Raw genomic sequence first — 17,292 nt, 5'->3', positions numbered from 1 at the left:
CACAGGTCACGCTGAGCTCATGGAATAAACACGGTGGTGGCACATGCTGCTGGATGGTTCCTCAGGAGGAATAGTTTTCTCTGTGGAGATTCACATCCCTTCTGCATTGCAAAGAGCATCATGTACCACGCTGAGGTGAAGGGAATAATGCAAACATGACACCTGTTTTCTAGGCTTTCTGCAAATTCAGGCGAACATCGGACATCAATTTAAAATCAGTTAATGTTTTCAAAGCTTGCTTTGCCATTATGAGTGTTGGAAAAAAAATAGTGTCTGCGATGGAGGGGAGGAGTCACAGAGGGAGCATGTCCTTTAAATGAAAACTCATATTTTAAAGCTTGTGAGTTTAGCTGCTGCTCCAGTTGTTGAGTACCTTTGGTAGGTACATGATGTGAGGCACTCAAGACCTTCAAGGTGAATAGCAGTGAGTGTATGTAAATAGCCTTAATATGAGCAGTGAATTGATGGAGTGGAGAGCAACAGACATGCTTGGGAACAGATTAGCTTTTTAAAAGTTAATAATAACTTCTGGTTAATGAACAGTTAACTTAGCAGCACCGTTTAAGTATGGCTTCATGGTTTTCTGTGTTTTGATTTTAATCAATGTATGTGTGTGCTGAGGTAGCTTTTGAGAAGTTTTTGCTTCTCTCGACCTTCTCAGACCACCAGTGCTTTTGTGTGCCTAAAAACAGACCTTTTTGCTAGTCCTGTTGAATTAAATCCTGGATTTATTTACCACCACAGCTTTGTGGGAAGAAGAAGCAGAGGAGGGTGGCATTTGAAATGGAAAAGAAAACTAGTCTATCTTTGCTGGACATGGCTTATGAAACATGATCCTGTTTTGTGGCCACTTGAAATGTTTCCTGTAAAAAGGACCTTTTTCCCTGTTTAGGAATTTGAGGGAAGTTTGTCTTTGAAAATGGCTGATGTCAACATTTCTAGGCAGCAAGTAAGATTGTAGTAATCATAAACCAGTCGTTGAGGGCAGTGGAATAGGATGTAAAATCAAGGTATTATTTTGTTAAGGGGTGGAGTGGAGGAATGGAGAATATGATATGCCAAGCAGGTGGACAGCCTGTGTTTAAAATTAGATAACAGCCTGGTTCAGATTCCCCACCCATCTCTTATTAAAAAAAAAAGTCCCATGTTGCCAATAATAAAACTATATTCAGATTTTTATATATAGGTCTAATAGCTATATAAAGGTCTAATTAATTCTTAGCTCAAGCTTGGTAGCTGGTAATATTGGGGAAAAAGGTGCATTATATATTTAACTTTTTTGGAACATTATCATAAAAAGTAAAATGGAAGAAATAGTTTCACTTTTGCATTTCCTCACTTAGGGAAAGGTGTTTGTTTGGGTGGTGGATGAGCTGGGTCAGTGTTTTAGTCTAAGAATTTCTTTGGGCTCCCCAGAGAGCTCACAGTCCCCACGGGTGAGGTCTTGGGAGAATGGCAGCAGCCAATGGGTTTTGTTTACTAGCAGTTTTTATTCAGGTCTGTATGGTGTGATTGTGATTTGCTGGAGTTTTCCAGTATTGGCCTTTGTCCAGGCCTGACAGGTGTCTTATTGCTTAAATGTTCCAAAATACCGCTTTTCAAAATACAGGAGAGAAGGTTATCGAGGAACGTTGTTCCCGCATTTTGAAGGTTAAGAAGTAAGGCTCAGATGTTCTGGATTTTCCAAAGTTTAGGTGTATAACGTGGACTGAAAATGAAATCCAGATCTCCTGATGTCCATCCTTGTCTCTCTCCTTGCCTATTTTGAGGACCAGCTTGAAGTTAAATTATTCCAGAGGCTCTGAACACAGCAAGCAAAGCTGTAGAAAGTAATTTTCACGGTTGGAAAAATAGTACGCTGTGCTTCAGGAATTGTGGAGCATGGAAACAGGCAGCCAGTCACTGGATGCAAAAAGTTGTAGGATTTCAGAGTCAGAGGGTCTTGAGTCATTCAGGTGCTGCACAACAAACCAGCACTGGTGGTGAGTAAATATTCAGATGTTGCATGTGCCTTCTTTGCTTCCTTTCATCTGGTTGAGCATTGATTCTGAGACCCTCTGTTTCTAAAAGAAAGAAAAGAAAAAAAATCCTGACTGTTTAGGTCCTAGCGGAAGAGTTGTACTGGAAAAAAACATTCAGTTTGCAAGCAACACAGTCAATGTTTTTGCTGATTTTGAACATTTTGCTCATCTCGGCACGTTTCCCCTTGGAATCGCTAGACAGCTCTTTTCCCCAAAAAGCATGCTGCCAGAAAATTTTGGCAAGGATCTGGTTAGTTGCTAAAACTAAAGCAACTGCTGTACCACATACATATTCCAGGTCAGCTTTAGAATAAGAGTTTATTTCCAAGACTTTGCTGCGGTCTCCAAAACCCTCAGTCAAACACTGCATCAGTCCCACGTTTTCTTCCTTACCCCTTGTTGTTTTATCCCTCAGTATAACCACATCCTTTTTCAGAGAGGGATTTGTGATCTTCCTTGCCTTTGACCCAGCCTCCTACGTGGCTGTACTTGCTTTCTCTTTCCAAGGTGTATCAAACTTCCCCTTTGGCCATTGTTACTCTTCAGCTGTGCTTCAGTGATAGTCCCCTCAGGACAAAGCCTCACTGACAATATGGGGCAAACAACAGATGTCTCAGCTGTACAGAAACTCATGATAAATAGGGTCACTGAGGGAGTTATTTCCTGATTTCCTGGGACTTCTTGTATCTTAATCCAGACAGTTAAATCACCTTAAGTGTGTTCTGGTCTGGCTCAGTAAAATTCCTAGCTCCAAAGCAGAAGGCAAACTGTCTGGCACAGCCTGGCTGTGCAGATGCTGACTTTTGCCCTGTGTGACCACTTCCACCTGGGCTGTGTTAAACAACATGGAAAGGCTGGTGCTGTTTCACCCACGGTCCTGTATGTCAAGTTCACTCTCATTACAAGATAAGCAAAGGGCTTTTCTGAAACCTGTCTTTCTCCACCTTTTCTCTTTGGGTGTGCCTGGGTACAGTGGACACTATTCTGGAAACTAGAATCCAACTGCAGTGAACTTCCATCTCCTTTTGTCGGTGTTACCAGTCTGGGAGCAAGCAAGCAGGAGCTGGAGATGTCTTCAGCTTTTTTCTTTTCCCATTGTACTCTGCAAATATTCAGTAACTTTCCTGCAGTGTGGTCAAGCTGGGACTGCAGTTCCAGTTACTTAAAGTGACATAAAGCTGTCATTGGAAGTCAGTCTTTCTCTTACTGCTGTTGTGTTTGGCAAATGAGTTTCAACCTGCTCTGCTTTCCTCAAACCCGTTCAAACCACAGTTGCGCACAACTTTGTGCTGGCACAGGAAGAGGTGGAGGAAGCAGCAGGAGGTATGGATGAGACAAGCAGGAGAGGACCATGTCATTCAGCAGCTTCTTTTTTAATTCTTAAAATGTTCATAGGCCTATGGCCTAGATCCTTCATCTGGATTTCCTGAGCAGCAGCATTTACTCGTACACGCTCATGTCCGCAGTGGCAAGAGACAATGGGGTCTCTCTGCCAGAAGACACGACTAAACCCCAGTGCATCCAGGTTGTTGTACCAAGTAAATCTCTCTTCTACTTTTGATGACAGTGTTGGCCTTGAGAAAGATAATTTTTTCCAGCCATGGCTGACTGTGAGGCCACCATTTGGAACTTCTTAGTCAATGAAATTGTCTCCCTTCTCCGTCTGTTCAGAACCAGCTCTCATGGAGCCAAAGCTATTACCCAGATGCTTGTCGGGCAGACACAAAGGCACTTTACAGTATGTTTTGGCTTGCTTTTAGGGGACTTCCTGCCAACAGAGCCATGGCATTTGCCCAAGTTTACCATGAACTTGAGGGCAGATTTCTCTGTTCCTACCCTTGGAATGCTCCAGAAAACATTTTCCATTTTGCACAGGATAAAAGGAGCTTCCCTCAACAGCAATGCTGATGGCAACATCCCAGGCATCAAATACAGTACAGCATCAGACCAAACATTGCTCCCTCCCTTTTCATGAGTAACGAATGCTCTGATTTTTTAATTCTTATGTTGTTTTGTTCTTAATTACTTTTGAGCAAAACTGTGGTTTGTGTCGTAGAAAGGTTTTTCTTCAAGCCTTGGGCCTGGTATGTTCTTTCACAGCTGGTAGAAAATATCTCTGGTGCATGACCACGTGATGGGGCTCCCTTTCCCAAGGATGCTGTAAATGTAGCATCCTTCTCTTTCTTCAATATTGCCTCAGTTTGCGAGGGATAGCTTTTGTGGGAGCTAATTCTGTTCCCAGGTGTTTCTGCAGCTCCCATTCTGATTCCCTGAGCTTGGCCACTTGTGTCAAGCTTAGAGCTCTAAGCCTGTGTGATGCTTAGTAAGCAATTGGTACTTCTTTTTTTTTATTTTTATGGAAGGTTTGATGCTCTAGCAGGAAAATCTCTTGGCAAAAATCAGCTCCTTGGCTCTCTTTCACCTTTGGTTGCATCATTATCCATCCATTGGCATCACCAGTGAATTTGACAAAGAATATAGCAGTGTTTCTCAGGACTCAGCCTTTATTGGGCAGGAGAGTGTTCCAACTTCTGACTCTTCCATGAACCAAGAGCAAGCCTGAAACTGCCTTCAACTCAGATGGTTCCCTGGTGCCGGTTTCACTGCGGTCTGGTACCTTCCTTCTGCTCCAGCTGTCCATCAGGAGCTGTTTATCCAAAGACCCTTTTTGCTCTTTATGTGCCATGTTGTTCTCAGGTTGCCACGAGCTTTTGTTCCCAGTGGTTACGGCCAGATTGGCTGTGGGAAATATTCTCAAATCAGACGTTTAATGGCAGACTTGGCTCAGGATGCCCAGTGTCTCCTGCCCTTTTCTGCTTTTCCAGTGTCTGCAGCAGGAAGGCTTTTGGAAGCAGGGAGTACTTTTGCGGATAGTGAAGACAACTAGAAGCTCGGTTTTACTTGGCTTTTAGAGTATTTTCAATGCCAAACTTCAGTTGCCTCTGTACATTTCACCCATTTCTAGCACGAGGCAGAGCTGGTACCTGCTTTTGCCATGAAGGAAGGAGGTGTTAGCGTTTACCGCAGCTGCTCTCGGTCTCCGTGTTTCCTGCTTGTGTAGTGTTGTCTTTGGGTGAATTTGAAATTCCCCTCCTGCCAAATGAGCCACTGCCTGCGCGGGCCAGTGGTCTGCTTGGCTCAGCTCCCTCCTCCTGGTTTGAAGCCAAGCCTCACCAGGTGTACAAATGCATAGCTCAGCTATGGATGTCCTCACTGTTCACTCCATGCTCTTAGACATAATATTTACAATTGCACTTGGCCTTGCACACATAGCTTTATTCCAAATAAATGACCATACTATATTTTTGCTGGACTTTTACAGTTTTTCTGTTCTGCAGCCAGAATTGCAGCTGTGCCCAAACTTGTGGCAAGGGGGTGTTGTAGAGCCTTTTATGGAGGCCCTGGACTCTCAGCACTGGGACCCCTGCCCAAGCAACAACCAAGAAGCCTGTTGTGTGCCTCAGCACCCATTGTGTCCAATCCTGTTGCTTCTGATGCACTGGGGGGCCTTCCAGTCTGCAGTACAGATGGGCTGTTGGGTCACAAGGTGGGAACAAAGCCATTAAAGGGGACTCCAGAAGCTGGGCCAGCAAATGGCTGTGGTGGGCACATGCTGCTGATCTGTTGTGATCAGCCAGGCAAGTCCTCGGGCTCATTCTGAGTCAGGCGTTGAGTAATTCCTAGAAGCTCTAGGAAGTGTCAGTGGTTAAGGAAACCAGGCAATAATGTGGTATTAGTGGGTTCTTTTTCTGAAAGTTCTCATGAAAAACAGCAGATCTCATCCACTGGTGCTTGAGAGTGTGCACAGACCCTTTGCATGGGAATGGAGGTGTTGTTCCTGGTACTGTGGCCAGATTGCAGTCCACTAAATTATGGTCTGTTTACTTAAAATGCCACCTGCAGTTTCAGTAGGATCCAACATTAATTTATTATCCTAAGCTGTTGTACATTGTTACTGCCTGTTGTTAACAGAGTTGCCGCACCTCTTCCCAGGAATGGCTGAGCTTACTTTGACCCCTGCTCTGAGCTTGTGCATTGGTTTGTCTGCAAAGCACTTTGGGACTTTTTTTGGAACGGGTAGAGAAGTTTTCTAAAGAAATACTTTTTTAATCTTCTGGATGCAGGCTTGGGTGGGAGCAGTTATTCCCATTCCCTGCAGAAATATTTGGCTGCTACAGCTGAGATTGCTTAACAGTGGCAGTTCTCCAGGACATCTTAACTAACTAAATGCTGCTTGTTACCATCGGATCTAGAGAATCTTGGGAAAGAACGTGATCAAATGTGTTAAAAAGCATCTGTTTTCATAACTGTAGCAAAAATCCCTGGATAGCTGGGTGTAATTTTCCATTGTTTTTGAACTCATGATCACGGACTGCTCTTCGAAAATAAGGAGTACTTAGAAGATGAACTGCAGGCCTGCCTCAGTGCATGGTGGCATGCTGTGACCTGGTTTTGATGAGTGTATTCTTGCTTCCTCAGCAAGCAAGAGCCAAGGGACCTTCTCTTAGCAAGAAATAAAGTGTATTGGTGAGAATCTTCAAAATTTGAGACAGTTGAAGTATTGGGTTTGTGTAGCAAGGTTTGGGTAGTGGCGAATGCCTGAGTCAGGAGGGGAGAGTGGATTAGACCAATCCTTTTAGTTTATATAAAAAGGGTTTTTTACAGAAGCAGGAGAGTATTGGGAGGGCAGCGGACACTTCCTCAGCTTGGTCTGGGAAGTGCAGAAGGCATCTTGAATTCTTCATCCTTTGCTTCTCTGGAGTGAAGATCACAGTCTTCTCTCTGCCCTTCATGGTACAGCTCAGCAGGCTGGCTAGAGAAACTACCCAGGAACCTTCATTTCCAACCAAGCCAAAAAATAAAGGGGGGCATGTAACACCTTCATTTGGTAGCAGGTTTTGATAAGTTTGTGTGTAAGGCAGGTTCCATTTGATTAGGGAAATAGATTGCGCAAGGTAAGAGAAAGATATCAGTTTGCAGTGCCAAAATACATGAGGAATTTGGATTACAACACAGGGAGGTGAAAGTCCCTGCTCAAAATGCTCAGAGGCACGATATGGCATATCCAGTTCACTTACAAACAGTAAGTGCAGGTCTCTGAGATGGGTGATAGGGATCGAATGCACTTTGTCCTGAGCCAAAGCAATACTCCACTCGTTCTTCAAATTCCTAAACTGTTCACCTTTCCCCACCCAGCTCTTAGCAGAGAAAACATTGGGAACTCAGCAAGGGATGCTGAAAACATCCAGGTATTGTAAAGGCAGGGCTAGAGGTTTTTAGTGGTGAGAGAAAAGCAGTTTGATCCCATAGGACAAACTGGCCATTGTAAAAACAGGCTAGTAGCACTAGGAATCTTCATTTTGACAGTTTGAGTAGTGAAGAGTGGTGGAGGTCTTAGGGAAAGAAAAAGTGTTGTGATCTCCACTGAGCAGTGGCTGCCAAACCTGTATATTTCTAAGGGGGAGCTCGCCCGGTATCCTTAGCTGCGAAAACTGAGTTTAGAAAAGATGGAGATTACAGAACCTCTGAAGGCAGGTAGAGCTGTAGGCTGCAGTTGCAGGAGACAAAAGCCTAATCGGGACTGAATATTGTAGCTCTTTGCAGTGTGTCTTGGAAACATTTTCTAGTGCATGTAAGAGTGAAGGGGGATTTGTGGAAAGGGGGTGTTATTCCACATGTTGGAGGGAGAGGGGAAAAATCAGGAAGTGCTGTTTTAAAATTCCCTTTTAAGGAGCAATGTACGTACAGTACAACAGTGCACAGAAACCAACCGTGACCACAAAAGGAGCACGAGTTAGGTTTCTTGAGGATTCAGAGTGGGGGGCTAGTTTAATTTAATTTTGGATAATTTAAGACATTGAATGCAAAAATAAGTTTTAAAAATATTTTGAGACGTTTATGCAAAAAGAGTATGTTTTTGTTAAACGTAACAATGAAGGATTTGGACTGGAAATTAAAGAGCAGTGCAAACAAAAGCAAAACATAGTGCTTGGGGTTTTTCTCTTCTTCTGTGGTCAATCTGCAGAGTGTCTTTTGTGTCTTGATTGTTATTTTCAAACCCAAATGGCTGTGGGAGGCCAGTTCAATGCTATTCACAGCTCTGCTCATATTTTTGGCTAGAAGAAATGGTATCCAAGGGGTAGGAGCAATGGAGTGGGGAGCTTAGTTCTTGTACAGAGTTGTACCTATTGAATATGATCCACATTGTACCAAAGTACGTTCAGCTACCCAGTTCTGGCAAGGCTGCCCAAACAGGCATGTCCCACACAGGCAGGGAGGTCTATGTCGAAGCCTCCTGGCAAAATGCATTTGGGTCAATTTTACACACGTTTAGGGCAGTGTGGGGTTCAGATCCAGGCTCTCAGATGGTCTCCTCCATGGGCTTCTTGGGGTTTCCTGGGTTTGGATGTGGCTCTCGCACTGTGGCTAACACTCACTCTCCCCCACTGCAGGGTTTTGGCTGGTGTGGACCATCATCATCATCCTCAGCTGCTGTTGTGTTTGCCATCACCGACGCACCAAGCACCGTCTCCAGGCCCAGCAGCGGCAACACGAGATCAACCTGATCGCCTACCGGGAAGCCCATAACTACTCGGCCCTGCCGTTTTATTTCCGTATGTATCTCACACTGTTTTCCCTGGAGATCATGGGGAGCAGGGCAGCAGCAAGCTTCCTGTCTTGGGTGGAAGGAGGAGAAGCGGTTGGACTCAGCAGGAGGCAGTGGGCACTTAGCCATGCTGCTAACCATGACTTGCAGGCAAGAGGTGGTATATTCCAAGCTGCTGGATGCATTTGAAGCCCCTTGACTCTGGAGTTGAACCACACCAGCTACAGCACCTTCACACCTAGCCCTGAGAGTGCAGTGATTCCCTGGGTGTTTCTCTGCAAAGGCTCCTCCTTTCCAGCCTGCACTTGCTGCTGGTGGGACTGAGATGTGGAAAGTGGCCTCATGAAATTTGGTCACACAGACTGGGTGGAGGTGCTGGCTGGAAGCCTCAGCAGGGACCGTGCTGGCTCCCACCCCGTGCTGTGGTTCCCAGGCCACGCTGCTGGTGAGCAGCCCTAGGGCTCTGCATGAAGGAGCTGTTGCCCACGGCACAGGGAAAGTACAATCACTTTGTGCTTTCCTTGTGCCCTGATACGCTGTGCTAGAACAGCAAATCTTGGTCTTCTGGCTGGAGATACCTGTAACAGACTGCTGAATTGCATGTATGAACTTGCTTTTTCCGTTAAACTCTGGCAGCCACCTCAGAAATCATCCCCAGCAGCCTTTTCCTCTCCAGCCCCAGGGATATGCAATTGCATATGGAAAATTGCAGTTCTATCCTTAAATGTTTCCAGTATTTAGGTCCATTCTGTCTATATAGACTTACTTTGTTCCCTCTTAAGAAGTAAACAAAATATTTCTTGTATTTGAGGGGCTGTTAGTACAATAAATCAAACTCCTTTGCCGGTACTGCCAGTTTATTCTGACTGCATCAGAAGAATTGAATCCAGCACTAAAACAGCAACCAAAAGCCAGGATCCCAAGTTCCTTGTAACCGCTCGTGTCTCTTCATATTTGTACAAGGCTTTGTGAGATGAAATCTTTGCTCTTGAAAATGGAAACTCAGCTGAGAAGCCAGTGTTGGAAAGGGCTGTGGATTTGTTCCCTCGAGCCAACACAGGCCATTCCCCCGTGCAGTTTATGGGTCTGTATTGGGTACGTGGTCCAGGAAGGTTTGACTGGTAGCTGTAAGTATAGACTTGAGAGCCAGGAGATCAAGCTGCTGTTCCCAACTGTGTCCCTCTCTTCCTGTAATGGTGCCCCTCCTGTGCCTCATTTACTGCTTCTCTAAAACATGACATGCCTCACTTGGGACAGGTTTTGGCACCCCTTGTAGAGCCTATTGAGCTTTCAGTGGGAAGGTGCTGGTAGGTGACAAATGCCATACCAACCTGTATTAGTGACTCGTTTCCTGAGATAAGCTGCTCCTGAAATAACTTCTCCTCCTTGCCTCCCACTCCTAGGGTTTTTGCCAAACTATTTACTACCTCCCTATGAGGAAGTGGTGAACCGCCCGCCGACCCCCCCACCACCATACAGTGCCTTACATCAGCAGTGCATCCCAGCAGGCAGCAGTAGCACAATCCCAGACACGCCAAGGAGCCTGCAGCCAGCACAGAGCAGCTCTGCAGCACCCATCAGCAATAACAGCAGTACTGACAGCACCGGGGCCCCCGGCCTCGGGGACCCCGAGCCCCCCACCACCCTGCTGGTCGAGCGAGCAGTTGCCAAAATGCAAAGCGTCGAGCCCAGCGGTACCAGCACGGGAGCCGAGCTCGTGGAGAGGGCCGGTCCCGATAAGGATACGGAGTGCAAGGAGGAACTGCTGAAAGGTTACAGCTCTGAAAGCTTAGAGCAGAGCAGCGCCATTCCTGACGCCAAGGACAAGACGCCAGGCAGGCAGCGCCGTTTCACCGGCGACTCGGGCATAGAGGTCTGCGTATGCAACCGGGGTCATCACGACGACGACCTCAAGGAGTTTGACGGGCTCATCGATGATGCTCTGGACGGGCCCCTGGACTTCTGCGACAGCTGCAGTGGCCATCCCCACGGGGACGAGGAGGAAGGGCTTTTCGGTGCCGCCGAGGAGCAGCACCGCGAACACAGCCACCACCACCTGCCCCGGCAGCCGGTGTGTGTACTCTTGAACACAATAAATGAGCAGGACTCTCCAAACTCTTGTACCAATAACTCCCCCAGCTAAGGCGGCGAAGCGGAAGGGAGAATCGGGGGAAAAAAAAATACAAAGAAGTAAAAATGGAGTAAGAGGATTAAAACTTTAACAGGAGGAAAAGGTGATACAACCTTCTTTTTTAGTTTATTTTTCTTTCTCCCCCTCCAGTATAATGTGGGGACTAGTCCTCGAAGACCCGGCTTGCGGGGGACGGGTTACTCTGGGTTTTGTTAATCATACCTGTCCTGCTCCTTGGAGCAGGGACTGATGTTTCTCAATGAGACCTTCTAACAAATGGAATTTTTCCAATGGTGATTTTGGTGATGGTTACTATGTGTTTGTTGGTTTTAGTTTTCTGAAACACTGCTTTATCTTGCAATCAGTAAAACTCAGCAGATCTCACCCTGGGAGGATACCGAATCACCATAAGGCTTCAACCTCCAGGTGTCTTCCCAGAAGCGAGCAGCTTCTGACAGTGCCGGCAGTCAGTAGCCCAAGAGTTCTGGTTTGAAATAGTGCTCTTGAGGCATTGGGGATTTCTTTTCATCTTTTTTCTCTTTTTTTTTTTTTTTTTTTCCCCCCAATATAAAGTTTTCCTGAAGCTGATGAATGCCCGAACACATCAGCACTATAATCTCGGGTGCTTCAGTGTTTAAGACAGCAGGTAGGAAGTTTCCCACTTGAAGCTGGTGACTGAAGGACCAGTTTCTTCTAGAAGGAGTGTTAGTCTACCATAAGCAGTTGGAAGAGAAAGGGTTTGCAGAAATTTGCCTTTATATGTAATTTTTAAAGACAAGTGTGTTCCTTCAATGCCTCCAAGAGCACAGTTAGCAGTTAGAATCCAGGCAGCTGGGCTGCCTTCCAAGTACTGTGGTCTCCGAATGACCTTTTCCCGGTGTGCTGCAAAAGGGCTTGGCTTTATTTTTTTCCTTTTTTTGCACCCGACAGCAGCACACTTGAGTTAAGATGACAAAAAAAGAACAGGGCTCTCCTTGGCCAGAGTGCCTTCAAGCTTCAGCGATGCATGTTGAACAAATGGAGACGAGAGCTCCGTCCATTGCGAAGGGATGACTTACCATGTACATGTGGAAGACCTGTGCAGTATTTTTTTTTTTTTTTTTTTTAATCCAAAAGTTTGGTGCGATTCTAATAATGACCACTTAAAGAAATGAATGTTTGTTTTCTTTCTCTTTCTTTCCTTTTTTTTTTTTTTTTTTTTTTTATTATGGTGGCAACTGGCTACTGTATAATGTCTGTGAGCGTGTGTGTGTGACTGCAATCCATGCATGCGAGTCCTACTGGTAATATGAAAACCTGCTGTAAGACTGCAAGAAAATTTACTGTAGCTTTGCTTTAATAAACAGTAGAGATTTTGATAGTAACAACCTGAAGGGAAAAAAAGGAAAAAAAGGAAAAAAAAAAAGGAAGAGCTGAAACTAACATTCCCAAGAGTGCTCATGTGGAAGAGAGCACAGTTCAGACTATGTGTCTTGTTCTCGGGATTTCTCCCCGTCCCTTTTGTAATTGTGGTCGTCCAGATCATTGCTGTTATGGGGAGGAAAACCATTGAAAACCAAACTCGGACATACTCAGATTTGATTGATTGAAAACCAAAATCAGTTTTAAATAAGGTGGAAACCAAAATATAATGCCTTTTCTGATAAATTGCCTGTGTGTATGTGTATCATTTTGTGAGCTAAGAACAAGATTTGTCTTTAGTTTGTGGTTCTGTTTTTGTTGTTCTAACTGGAGGTGTGTGGTGCTGTGCTGGCTACAGAGCAAGGGAAGTGGTGTTTATTCCAGCACTGTACCTGCACGTTTGAGGGTAATGCTCTTCCCTTACAAGGTTTGGGAGAATCTCGCTCCTTTGCCCATCACAGCCTTTCTCTTCCATCAGAGCAGCTCTTCAGTTTGTGTCTTAGGGTGCTCTTAAGAATGAAGGACTTAGATTGGGATTCAGGAGACCTCATTCCTGGAGCATGAGTGGTGACAGAGAGGCTGTGCGTGCCCTCGAAGCCAGGTGCTTGGGGGCTGGTCACTTCCAGCTGTATGCACTGACCATGTGTCTCTTTTGAGAAGAGAATTAAAGACCCCCAGTGCCACCCCCAGGAATTTGGGACCTATTTGCCTCTGGCTTTGTTTCTCACACCACTGGAGGAAGCTAAAAAAGCACATCAGTCCAGACTGAGTGGTGTTTACTGCTGTAAATCCTGAGGACAGCCCTGTGCCAATGGGAGACCCTTTGCCAACATTTTTGTTGGCCTAAGACAAAAATCTCCATGTTTGCTTTCCTGACATCCCCCTAAGGGCTGGGGAACACGCTGCTGCTTCTCTGGACATAGAGGTGAGTACCAGTAAGCTGAGATGATGTTCTTAGTTTTCAAAAACCAGGAAGAAGCAGTGGTGTGCCTGTTTTATGACTCCTGGAGGTTTTTCAGGCTTTTAAAGACCATAAAGAAACAAACGGGGCACAAACCATGTGTCTTCAGCTCACGAGTGCCTGAGGAGGAGCAGGACTGTCAGTGGCTCTCAGTGCTTTAGGCTTTTAGACCTGCAACCTGGGCAGCTGGTATGGGGAGGAGTGATGCAGGGCGGGACACCAGGCAAGTGAGCTCCTCAGACACATCCTCTTCAGGCAGTCAGAGGACTCCCAAACCACCTTTGGAGCTTTAGAAAGGCGCTTAATCCTTATGTAGAAAGCCTGCACGGGGCAAACAGAGCTCTTCTCCAAATGCACACTGTGGGTGTAAAAATGCTGGAGCTGTGAGGACATGGGCAGGTGTGCATCTGTAACACCAGAGCACCAAACCCCACCCGTTCCCAGCTGCAAGGGGTGAGTGTTTTATGGGAGATGTGAATATGGAGTTTCAAAACTGAGTTGCAACAGTGCAGCAGGTTTGACAGCAAATTAGTGTCAATTCACTGCTTGATGTTTTGCTTTACAACATGCTTTAAGTGGTGTTGCTGATGCTCCTTGAAGTCTCTTTCTGCTGGAGTCCATGGCAGTGTGGATCTGCATGTTCTCAGCCACCAAAATTGTCTCTGAGGGCAAGGACCCGGCAGGTGTCCTGGCAGGCTTGTGGGTTGTTACGTGGGGACAGAGGAACAGCACAGGGTGGTGGCTCAGCAGGAGTGTCCCCTGGGCACAACGGAGGCTCCTGGGACCAGTGGATACTGCACTGCTGCCTCAATGTTCCCAAGGGACTCTTCAGCTCTGATGATGCAAACTCCTCCTCTGAGAACACTGGTGTGATTTTCCTACTGCATAGCGTGTCATGTTTGTACAGCCCTGTGGATGGGTGTTGGCTGAAAATGGAGGAGAAGGGAGTTGTGTCTTGGTGCTTGCTGGCAGCCTGCTCTCAGAGCTTTACCTGACTAACTGGAGGCTAAGGAAAGCCGAGGTGCAGTTAAGCCTCTGCATTACACAGTCATCGAAAGCTTTCTGGGGCAGGAAGCCTGGGGAGAAGCAAAATCAGCAACTCCACTGACAGCGTGAGTCTGTTCCACCGGGCCATGGGAGCTTTGGGCTCCCTGAGCACCCCTCACCCCCTGGGGACACGCATCAGCAGTGAGAGCCTGGGCTGTGCTCCCTTCCTACCCCACACAGCCCGAGCTCCCACAGCCAAATCTTCTGGTTCTCTGCATGCCCCAGCTGGTTTTGTCCCACTGTGACTCGCTCCTGCCAGAGTTTGACGGGGAGCAGGGTCCAGCACCAGTGAATAAACTCCCTTTGCTGTCTCAGATGACTGGTTCTCCCCAAAGGCTGCTGCCTCCCAGCGTTCGCTCACCCTCCCATGCAACACATCCCAGGGAGGCTTTTCCCCTCTCTTTTCTTTTTGCTTCCTTTGTTTATATAGGAAAAGGCTGGACCAGGCCAGGAGGGGAGGCAGACCGGCAGCTCTCTGGCTCAGGCAAGCCCCGCAGCATCCCACAGCTCTTTGTCAGAGCTGGTTTCCCCCATCCTTGCAGCACAAGGATCTGTTTTTATCAGATGGGACGGGTGCCTGCACCAGGGCTGTCGCGACGGCGGTGCAAGCGCTGCAGTCTCTGTGCCGGGGGGGTCACAGGCTGCCGGGCTGTTTCTCGATTTGTTTTCGGCCGGTGAACAGCTGTGTCCTGAGGTCTGTGCTTACTCAGCTCTCCTGGCACCATGCCTGCTGCAGAGCCTGCAGGTATTCCGAGCGTCTCCTGCTCCTCCTGCACTGGCCATCACTGTCACCGTCCAGGGTCAGCTAGTGCCTGGTGCAAAGTGAAGGCTCTCAAACTTGAAGGGCTGCTGAGCTGGGTGCAGTAGCACCCCCCAAAATGAGTTTGTGTGATGGAAAGGCCTAGTGCCCTCTGGCCCTGCCTTAGCAAGCTGCACATCTGCTTCCTGGTGTACCCAGGGAACAGTGTGGGAACAGCCATGAATGAAAAAGCTTCATCCTTTCCACCATCACCAATTCCTCCCTTGCAAGACCCCTTTGCATCAGGGAGATGGAACTGCTAGTTCCCGACCCTTCCACACCCTTCAGCCCCTCTCCCTCCTGTCCTGGTTCCACCCATGTGAAGACCCCTAGCGGCCCCCCAGGGAGGGCAGGGACCCAACACAACCCAAGCTGTTACAGCAGCAGGATTATTTCAGCAGCAAAAGCCTCAGCGTTCCCAGTGGCTGCCCGTGCTCAATCAGCTGAGACCTGGTGGCAGATGCTGAGGTTCTTCCCAGCTCTCCTGTGGGTATGGCTGCCTCATCCCCCCCAGCTTTTGGGTCACTGAGCTGCCCAGTGCCAGATCTGAACAAAGCCTTGTCCAAGGTGGTGGATATGTGTGTGTTGAGTCTCAGGGGACCCCAACTTCTGCAGGGGCCTTGGGAGTGGGAGGATGTTGGGACCCACCATGGGACAAATCCAGCACTGCCCCAGTGCCAGCAACCCAGGTGAAGTTTTCTGGTGGGATTGGAGATTTGGGCACAGCAGCAGCACCCCAGAGCAGCTCTCAAGACATAAATACCAGCTGTGTGAATCAGCACTGTCTCTGCCCGTTCCCAGAGCAGAGAGCAGCCATTCCAGTGGCAGTTTCTCAGCTCACAGGGTGCTGGGCAGCTGGTGCTGGACACTGAACCCCCTGTGGCAGCATCTTCTCCCAGCTGAGAGAAGACTAGCTGGGCAGGGGGCAAGATGCCCTGAAGCGGGGCTGGGCTTGGGGTGATGGGGTTTGCAGCATGTGCCAGCCCTGGCAAAGGGGGAAACACAGGTGGAGTGCAAGTGGCTGCAGCTGGAGGCATTCTCCAGTCTAGAAACATCTCTGGTTCAAAGGTCCCCGTTTCTGCCCCAAGGTACCTGCTGGCCTTGAGCACTTGTGTGAATGCGAATGTGCGAGAGAGAGCACCTTGGCAAACAGTAGTGTTGGCCCTGGGTTGATTCTGGCAAGGAGAAAATCCCTTCCCTTACCAAGAGCAAACTCAAATGCCTTGGCAAAGGTGTTGGAGGTCCTCCTGATGCTTCTGGAGGCATCAGGTTGCTGCAGTTACTGATGACTGCAGGAGACTGGAGGGGAGCCTCCCTGCAACGTGCTGCCAGGGACGGGATCTGAGGCAGGGGAAGGACCAGGCTGGCATGGAGGTGCCAGTCCCCAGGAAAGCCCAGAGCATCATGTTTAGCCAAGTTTTCCCAAATCCCATTCTGAGTCCAATCCCCCTTCACCCACCCAGCTTCAGTCTGTGCTAACAGAGGTGGAGGGATTGGAAAGCCAGTGACACCCCTGGTGTGATGGAAACAGGCACGGGAGCGGGAAGGAGCCTGGGCTCAGCAGAGACTCTGCAGCAGCAGTGGGGCTGGACTCCTGCTATATTTCCTCTGCCCAGTAGGTTATCTGCACAAATCACCCTGAGGACTGCCCCGGGGCGGGTATGTGCATGGCAGTTCTTCCTCCAGCTCCTCCTTACCACCCTGAGCCCCCCTCGAGAATGACTGGGAGGAGGCAGGATGCTCCCTGTGCTATGCCAGGCCGAAAACACATTGTCTTCATCATCCTCATGCCACAGGATCCATTTGGCATCAGATGGGAGGTGATGACGGGGCTGCATGAAAACCAGGTGCTGGGGTTTGAAAGAACACCTACACATAGACACACTGAGTAGAAAGTTTAGTGATGGGGGGAGGTTTTAGGTCAGTTTTCCTGCCTGCTAGCAAGAGAGGGGCCAAGGGAAATAGCAAAGGGGGAAAATACAGAGGGGTGCAGGGCTGGGGGTGTCACACTGTGCTGGGTCTCTGGGGTTTTCCTCTCCACCCCTGGCTGCTTTCCCTCGAGGGCCCTGAGCCGTAACTGTATAGCTATTTAGTTAAATATTAAGAGGTCAAGTAATAGGGAACCAGAAACCTAATTACACGCTGCCCTCCATGGCACAGTGTTTTTTGGTGAAAGCAGAGCAAATGCGTCCCCTTGTGTTACAGGAATGCTGTGCTGCTGCTGGAGTGATGGCCAAAATCCAGCCAGACAGCGAGTGCTCTGGACACCTTGCAGGTGGGAGATGCCACACTGCTGCACAGGGAATTTCGGCAGCCCCTGGCTCC

General features: G+C 47.9%; 1 protein-coding gene across 6 annotated transcripts in view; it reads left to right on the top strand.

The window, feature by feature from the left end:
• Positions 1 to 12,421, top strand: part of WBP1L (WW domain binding protein 1 like) — a 58,298-nt gene extending 45,877 nt beyond the window's left edge. For all 6 annotated transcript variants that reach the window (XM_050339976.1, XM_050339997.1, XM_050340005.1 and 3 more), the window contains exons 3-4: positions 8,474 to 8,635; positions 10,032 to 12,421. In XM_050339976.1, coding sequence (XP_050195933.1) covers positions 8,474 to 8,635; positions 10,032 to 10,771 — 902 coding nt within the window. In that variant the 3' untranslated portion in view covers positions 10,772 to 12,421. The remainder of the gene's footprint in view (positions 1 to 8,473; positions 8,636 to 10,031) is intronic.
• Positions 12,422 to 17,292: the final 4,871 nt, after the last annotated feature.

Source organism: Myiozetetes cayanensis, unplaced genomic scaffold (genome assembly GCF_022539395.1).
Source record: "Myiozetetes cayanensis isolate MyiCay16 unplaced genomic scaffold, myiCay2020 scf10, whole genome shotgun sequence".
Lineage (NCBI taxonomy): Eukaryota > Metazoa > Chordata > Aves > Passeriformes > Tyrannidae > Myiozetetes > Myiozetetes cayanensis.
The sequence above is the reverse complement of the archived record's forward strand: the minus strand, read 5'-3'. Positions and strand labels throughout refer to the sequence as shown.